Here is an 8,808-nt window from a genome sequence, read left to right on the forward strand (position 1 = left end):
AATGTTTTGTTTTCAATCTTGAAATGCTGACTTTCTGGAAGGTCATGTTGAGATTCTACAATGAAATATACATTACATTTACAGAAGCATTTACATTGCATGAAGCAGTGATAAAGAACTCACCAGTAATCAAGAGGTTATACGTGGTGCATGACTTTGAAAGCCACCACCCCACCAAGAAATAGGCATGTGGTGTGGCTTGCCCCATGGTGCATGGTGCATTAAACTTAAAAGAGAACAAAGGAGGTTGCATGTGGTGTGGCTTGATGAACTCCCATTGTTATAGGCTGGTTGCACATGGTGTAGAAACATCAAGAGACCAGAAGAGGTTGCATGCAGTGTGGATTGATGAATTCCCATGGTTGTACGCTGGTTGCATATGGTGTAGAAACGTCAAGAGACCAGAAGAGGTTGCATGTGGTGTGGATTGATGAATTCCCATGGTTCTACGCTGGTTGCATATGGTGTAGAAACGTCAAGAGACCAGAAGAGGTTGCATGTGGTGTGGATTGATGGATTCCCCATGGTTCTACGCTGGTTGCATATGGTGTAGAAACGTCAAGAGACCAGAAGAGGTTGCATGTGGTGTGGATTGATGGATTCCCCATGGTTCTACGCTGGTTGCACATGGTGTAGAAACATCAAGAGACCAGAAGAGGTTGCATGTGGTGTGGCCTGATAACTCCCATGGTTCTACGCTGGTTGCACATGGTGTAGAAACATCAAGAGACCAGAAGAGGTTGCACGTGGTGTGGATTGATGAACTGCCCATGGTCCTGGGGTTGCACATGGTGCATGCTGTCAGTAACCAGTGGCGTAACACTTTGTAGAATGCATTTCCAAGAGCAAACAGCGAGCAGTGGACATGGTGGTTGAGGGAAAAATTATGACAATAAATCTTGCAATATTATATGATTATTTGCATAATTACCACATATTCAAAGTTTAATCAGAAGAGAAGAATCAACAGTTTTTGAATGTAAATATTAAAATTCCATATGAAGGTACTTTGATATCTGCTAACTTTAGTAGAAACTCCTATTTGAATAATGATCTTGTTTTGGAATTGGAAAACGCAATTGAAATATTTACTTAAATAGTATTAAGATGTCATTATTCTGAATCAATAGAGACCACTGCATCTAACAATACCATTTCCATTTCCTTAATTAGGGAGCTAATTTCTACAACTAATTAGAAGGCCGTGCTGTTATCAGGACAATAGCCTAAGTATTGACGTAATGGCTTTCAATATTTAAATATTCATTTTGATTTTAATTTCAAGTTAAAAATAATTAAGAGTGATTCGTTTTCAATTCCCTCTGTAATTAAATTATTCTCCAATTACATAAGATGTGGCGATATCAAGCAAATGCGATCAGATGTCGCAAAACGTCATTTTCAGATATGATAACCATATGAATAAGCACATTATAAATTTTGTAATAGTGAAAAAAATTATCAAAATCCGATTCCTAGATCTGAAGTTATAACGATTTTAATAACTCTACTGTAGCTGGCTGGTTCTGAGAAAACAGAGATAAACGATTGAGTTCTTGACACGCTAGAGTATGGTAGGATCGGCGCCTAGCACAGAGCAGCACATTTAAATCTTACCTTAGCAACAAGGGGTTTTATTTGTTTGACTGAACAGAACATTTGTACAAATAATGTACACAATGTGTCTCAAATCTGTGGAAGTTTCATATACCTAAATGATGTATAAAATGTAATATTAGCCATGCCCATTTGGAAGGCACATTTCTTTGAACAAAACAGAAGTCATACGATTCGACGCAAGGAGCATCGTGTTAAATTATAAATTTTGACCTTCTCTATTGTTTTTGCTTATATCTTGAAATCATCCTGGCGACTTCAGACTGAAATGGCTTGATATCACCACATATGGTTATAACAAAGCCAATAATTACCAAAAAAAATTTGGAAAATTTATGTGAAAATCCACCAATACATACGCAACAAAGAGAAAAGAAAGAAAAAATTCATAATAATAACTATAATCACAATAACTTTGAAGATAGCATCAAGAAAATATTTTTCTGAAAACCTTAAGTAACATCTGAGGACAAAGAATGAACAACCTTTTCCCCTAAGCCCATAATTGCACCACCACTGGTGGCTGCCTGCAACACTCCCCAGATATTTAGCATGGAGCTGTGCCCTTGAAGGCAATGATTGTCTTTGAGTGTATTAATGTAGATTTGAAATTAATGGCGAATGTGAGAAGTAGAGAAAGCTATATTTATAACACACCTGTCTCTTGATCTGTACCAAAATCTTCTAGTAGTTTGGTTAATGTGTTTTTGAATTCCACCAAACCCTGTGCAGGTATTGCTATATGACTTCTCGGACCTCGGATTGTTGTCTGCGACACCTGTACAAAGTAAAATTTGTTTATGAATGTTTAGTAGTTTTCTGTATTGTAGCTACATGAATGTCAGTTCATTAAGTTATGATTACTTACTCGTAAAAAGCGTCCTCTATCATTTTCTTTGAGATCAAGGTAGTAACGTCTATTCTCCTTCATGACCATTTCACTTTTAAGCATCCCGTCTTCTGGTAAGTTATCCGGGTCACTTGGAGGCAACTTAACATAGTAAGATGTGTATAAGAGACAGGCGTATGTTTTTCAAAGTGATAATGTATATTTTTCTTAATAATGCTATTCAACATCATTAATCTAAGTAATAAATTAATATTACAGTATTACCTAAGCCACTGACATATAAATTAACAATACAGTACCTCTGTTATCTTAATAAACTTCCCCCTTCTGTTTTCTTTGACATCAATATGGTAACGCTTTGACTGTATAACTACTGTCTTGCTCGCCAAGTCTGATCCTGCAAACAATCAATAAACATACGCCTATTATTTTCTATCTCATTCTGCAGCGGGAAACCTGCCTCTTACAGGAGGCTGGGAACACACTGCGCCAACGGCTGTCAGCCTATGGGATTCCACGGAAAATGTAACGCGAGGAAGCACACGCAACCGATCCATTTTAATGACTGGGATCACACTGCGCCAACGGTTGTTAGCCTATGGGATTCCACGGAAAATGTAACGCGAGGAAGCACACGCAACCGATCCATTTTAATGACTGGGAACACACTGCGCCAACGGTTGTTAGCCTATGGGATTCCACGGAAAATGTAACGCGAGGAAGCACACGCAACATATTGTTTTTAATGACAATATGCTTAGTCTGCCATCGACAATCAATCATCAAATTGCATTCCAATAGGTAACGGCATTGCATTGTCAAGCACTCACAAACAGCAGACATGGATTTGATAGATTTTGATTATGAATTTTTAAAAATAGGTGTTTAAATGATTACTATTATTAATATTAATTAACCATTATTTTACACACATATGCTTATTGTTATTAAGTAAGTACTATTACCGTATTTCAGTTTACATGCTGTATAAATACACTGTAAAGGTACAGTATAACATTAATTTTTAGACAAATCCAATTAGAAAAGTGTGCCCTCTATTGGGTCCGCAAATGCTGGGGACCTCTTTGCTTGTACAGTGGTGGAAAGTATTTATTGTAGAGTAAATTACAGGTGAAACAACATATATATTAGGTGATGCTTAAGAATACCCCAGCGAAAGTCCACAGCTTTGGCATCTGCAGCTCAGAGAATAATAACTGTAAATGGTCTATTGTAAAATTATGTACAACTAGATTCACAGGAAATTTGCTTTCAATACTATAATTTTGATACAAGTCCGATGTTGATCAAGTTGTTATACAAAACAAGTTTCCCTTCTCACATGAGCCTTGGACCATTAATTCAGTCTCCTCCAACAGTCTCAGAAACATATTCTACTCTTTTAATTAATACAGGAAATATCAGATTATTTGTATTCACCTTACAAATTAAACTACCATTATAGTGCTCAACTCTCATTGAGAAGGAAAGGGTTTTAATTGTTGAATAAATTTCAGTCATCATCCCCTAAAGGCAATCTTTTCTATGCCATAGTACCAACTAAGCATCTCTTTAGAAAATCAATGCTTTTATAAATATTATTAAAATTAATGAATTACAGTTTAAATGTTTAAATTATATGGAAAACCAGTTTATGGCCAGGACTTTCCCCATTCAGTAACAGAAAAATGCAAATGAAACTGAGTATTCAGTTTAGCATTGATGAGGGTAGGCATCAAGCCATCCACAGTGATGGTGAATACTGATAATATCCACTAAACAATGGCATACATTAGTGTATCAGTGGCCTAATTAGTTTACACATCCTCATACACAGTGCCTTAAGCATGTTAAACACATACAATTTTATAAAATGTATTCTAAATATAGCTGCTACTGTAAGGATAAATTACAGAATACTACAAATTTTTATATAAAAGATATGTCAAGTCCATTTAACACTGTTTGAACAATCACTAATGTCAGTCCTTAAATACTGTATTTATAGAACTTTTCCACTACAAGTCGTACCAAAATTACTAAATTATTCAAATATGTATAGCTTATGTATTTAAAGGCCCAAGGTCAAAGAGTGACAACCTTTGGTTGTAAAAAATCAGCATCACAGAAGCCATGGTCATCAACCCTAGAGCATCTCAAAAAGCATGACAAATGTACATAAAAGGGCTGTTAATTATTGATATTAAAAGTCTAAAGCTACTGTGGAGACAATAGCACACAGTGCCTGTCCCTAAGGCTGTACATACTTTACCGAAGTTTTACCTACTCTACTTCAAAGCTTATCAACAATGCAAACTGAGGTATCAAGACAGGTACATAAAAAACATTAATGAAAACTGAGTTCAAAATTACAAATAATTTGGCACCAGCTTACCTAAATTGTAGATTCAATATTATAGATTCTTATAACACCCAATCTAAAACCCAACTTATACTTCCTAAACCTAGAACAGATTATAAAAAACGTAGTCTCTCCTACAGAGGTGCCAAATTATGGAACGAACTAAGTGATCACCTCAAAGATTCAATTACTCTTTCTCTCTTTCTAACTTTAAATTTAAATTAAAAGACAATTAAATATTTTTATAGGTATGCTAAAATTTAATTAGATGGTTAAGCTGTATTTTGTTTTTAAAAGGCAGTAGCCAAATAAGCAACTCAATCTATTATCTTAGATTAGCACATTTTTATGTATTACAATAATTTATCATATTTTGTATTTTGATGTTTTAATTTTTTGTTTCCTGATTTAGTTTTAGCTTCCTTTTATTTTCTGTAATTAATATTATTATTTGTTTAACATTAGTTAAGTTTGATTATTATGTCTGATACGGCATTGATGAAAAACATCACTGAGGTGATCAATTTTTTACCGTGGTTGAATAAAAATTTTTATTATAGATACGGTATCAAGACATGTGCACATAAAAAAAATGTTATTTGAAAAAAACTACAACCCAGTACCTTAAATGCTTGAATAAGTGCCGCTCTCAAATGAGCGCCGCACCAAACATGATTGTTTTCGTTAAGCGCCGCAGCAATTAATCAAAAGTAACTGTATTACCCTATGTGTAATGAAACACTTTGAGAAACCGGGTTTTAAATACAATGTATACAGTGTTAAAATGAATTAATAACACAATGAAGACACAAGCATTTCTTTATAAACGTTTTTGATGACGTAGTACCAAGGATAGGCCTACCGAAGTACAGGAATAGGTAAAATGGGAACGGGCATGCAAAGCATCACACCAATATAAGTCCTGCTCTCAAATATGCGCCGCACATAATCCTCCAAAATGTTTCTAAGCACTGCGGCACTTACTTAAGCATTTACGGTACTTCAAATGTGCCATACAGTAGCATGTAGCACTGACTATTTACTGTTGTCTATAACAGATTATTAGCATTTCCATGAGGGATTTAAAAATCAAATATTTACACAACCTTAGACATAGCAAAATCAACATTTAATGCTATTTTTAATATACCTTGCATGTATCATATCAGTTTATCAAACGTTTAAAGCACTAAATGCACTAATATAATGATTCATTTTTTTTTTTGTCGATAGATTATCTACAGTATCACTAACAATTTGTACTGTACTGTAGGCCTACTTGCAGAGTTGCTACACTGCACTTCAAAAAACAAATTCACATTTAAAGTTTTTTTTTCCTTTCTGCAAAGTAAATACCGTAGATAGATCTACTAGTTTAACCAGTACTAGAACAATTTGGTAAATATTTGAGTAATGCAATTAACAAAGTTTGTCATTTACAAAAAATTTGTATGAGGTCATTTGATAAAGATAATAATCTAATATTATAATAGAATACTCCCCACGCACCAGAGAAGTGTGGCCTCTTTTTGCTGGTTTGCCAAATTTAATGGATTCTGTGACCAGGAACAATTTAATAACTACTGTATATGTTTGATTTCTAGTCTTTACTGTATAATTATAATGTATAGGCCTACTGTACAGTGGGACTGGTAATGGTTTTTTTACCTATTTTGTTGGGATGGTGCCAAATTTATTGTACTTCGTGCACCGAAGAACACCGCGGTATACGTGGCACTACGTAGGCCCTTTCGTTAATTAGGTAGGAGTGGTCTTGTTCACCGAAGCATTAAAATGTTAACAATATCGAGTGAGCATCCTGTTTGATATGTTTCACTAACTACAATATCGTCTACCGCGTCTTCTGTTCTACACGCGGTACACGAATCTACCAATTTTGATATGGAGTTTTGTCGTTAATTTATCGTCTGCTGTTTGTTTTCCTTAATATTTGACTGTTATAAATCAAAGGAAAAAAATATTATTCTCCAAGTCATGAGAATCAATCATACATTCCATATAAACTCATTTAGTGTCGCGGTAAAATACAACTCATGTTCGCGTTGACTAAACTGGCTCCTAGCCAAAAAAGGTCAATCTCAACGTCTTTGTACACCACCAATACGAATGTACTGTGGAGCAGGGACAGAAGTAGGGCATAAGGTGACAAGTGCAAGCGAAGGATTGTTAGCCTATGTTTATAAAAAATAATAATGTACAGTTTTACCTGCTTCCTTTGTATTTTATTCATGTTCATCCTTTTAATTTAGAAAGGAACGTTCATCATGTCCTTTTGTTGGTATGACGATCAATGATATGCTGTTTATTGATTTAGTTATGAGCTTTAGTATCCAGTCCGATTATCACTGCTAGAAGTCGCACATGTACAAATTAAATATATTTATCTACTTCCATAAACTACTATCATGAAAGTCTATGCTTCTACCAGCCTCGTGCGCAGGATGGATCCAGAGAATATTCTGGGGGAATGTGATGTGCGAAACGCTGAACTGGGTTGGGGTGGTGTTTGCATAGAAACGGGAAGAAGTGCTACTTGAAATTTAAATCAAAAATTACCCTAGTTTAGAATACTGAGCTCTCCTGTTTATTTATTTTTTTTGTATGTATTCTTCTACACCTCTTTTTTAAGGGGTCCGTGGACCACCATGGTGCATATAAACTGAAAAGCGCGCATAAAAATATAATTATTTCTCTATTAGTGTAGTCACATCAATGAAAACATATAGTAGTACCAGCATGCAGTGTATCTCATTATCTGCTGCATCGAACAGGAAGTTCCAAGTCCACTTTAAAATAGGCCGTGTATAGCAACAATAATCAGCAACTACAGTAGAAAGTTTCACATGCAATTTTTAAAAATATATTGGAAATTTAGCCTATAAGTGTCTTTCAAGCATTTTTAATTGATTTAGTTTGATGAATACATTAGAAAAGCTTGTTTTTGAAAATAATTATATTATTTTACCCTACATTTTCATGGTAGAGTCTTATCATTTCAGTGGCGCCACAGAACATGTGCTTCTCTTCTGAGCTGTGGAAGGGTGGGGGGGTGTGAGCAATACAATTAACAGCTAATTAATTTTGGAAACAATGTTTTTAGCCTGGTTCGGGTTTACTGAATGAGGCGAGACTTTTTTAAAAATAAAATTGACAAGTGCAATTAGAAAATAAAATCATTCTGATTATACAGTAGGCCTAACAAAAAACAAAATTTTAGTTTTAATGTCCCACATTCGTCGATTTTTTATAAAATAAATAAGGTAAAAACGTATAAGATAAAAATAAGGTATAAAATGTCTCGCCGTCCCGCGCCTTAGAATCTTAGGAAAAAAACACCTTTCCAATAGGCATAAGTAAGAATTAAAATGGATAATTAGAACCAATATCACAAATAGGGGTTTAAATAAAGACTTGATCAGACTAAATTATATATTCATAGTTAATTTTGTTCTTGGTTCCCAGGCCTTTATCTATGACCCGTATCATCATTGTTTATTCTGAATTATTTATTACATTTTTTAATTTTAGTTTTAATGTCCCACACTCGTTGGTTTTTTATAAAATAAATAAGGTAAAAACAAGGTATAAAATGTCTCGCCGTCCACAGCTCAGAAGAGAAGCACATGTTCTGTGGCGTCGCTGAAATGATAAGACTCTACCGTGAAAATTTAGGGTAAAATAATATAATTATTTTCAAAAACAAAGCTTTTCTAATGCCCCGCGCCTTAGAATCTTTAAAAAAAAATATATATATCCCTCAAAATAGTTTTTATCCCTTTCCAATACACGTAAGGAAGAATTAAAATGGATAATTAGAACCAATATCACAAATAGGTGTTTAAATAAAGACTTGATCAAACTAAATTATATATTCATAGTTAATTTCGTTCATCATTGTTTATTCTGAATTATTTATTACATTTTTTAATTTTAGTTTTAATGTCCCACACTCGTTGGT

The 8,808-nt window shown here is 34.4% G+C and overlaps 1 protein-coding gene across 1 annotated transcript in view; it reads right to left on the bottom strand.

The window, feature by feature from the left end:
• Positions 1-4: 4 nt before the first annotated feature.
• LOC117123236 (transcriptional activator protein Pur-alpha-like) overlaps positions 5-8,808 on the bottom strand; it is a gene marked incomplete at both ends in the record, with an annotated part of 10,657 nt that continues 1,853 nt past the window's right edge. Inside the window, 4 exon segments of the mRNA XM_033269083.1 lie at positions 5-55; positions 2,275-2,395; positions 2,486-2,701; positions 2,767-2,858. Coding sequence (XP_033124974.1) covers positions 5-55; positions 2,275-2,395; positions 2,486-2,701; positions 2,767-2,858 — 480 coding nt within the window.

This window comes from Anneissia japonica, unplaced genomic scaffold (assembly GCF_011630105.1).
Source record: "Anneissia japonica isolate Jap-2015-1 unplaced genomic scaffold, ASM1163010v1 scaffold13340_len12043_cov197, whole genome shotgun sequence".
In the NCBI taxonomy this organism is placed as follows: Eukaryota; Metazoa; Echinodermata; class Crinoidea; order Comatulida; family Comatulidae; genus Anneissia; species Anneissia japonica.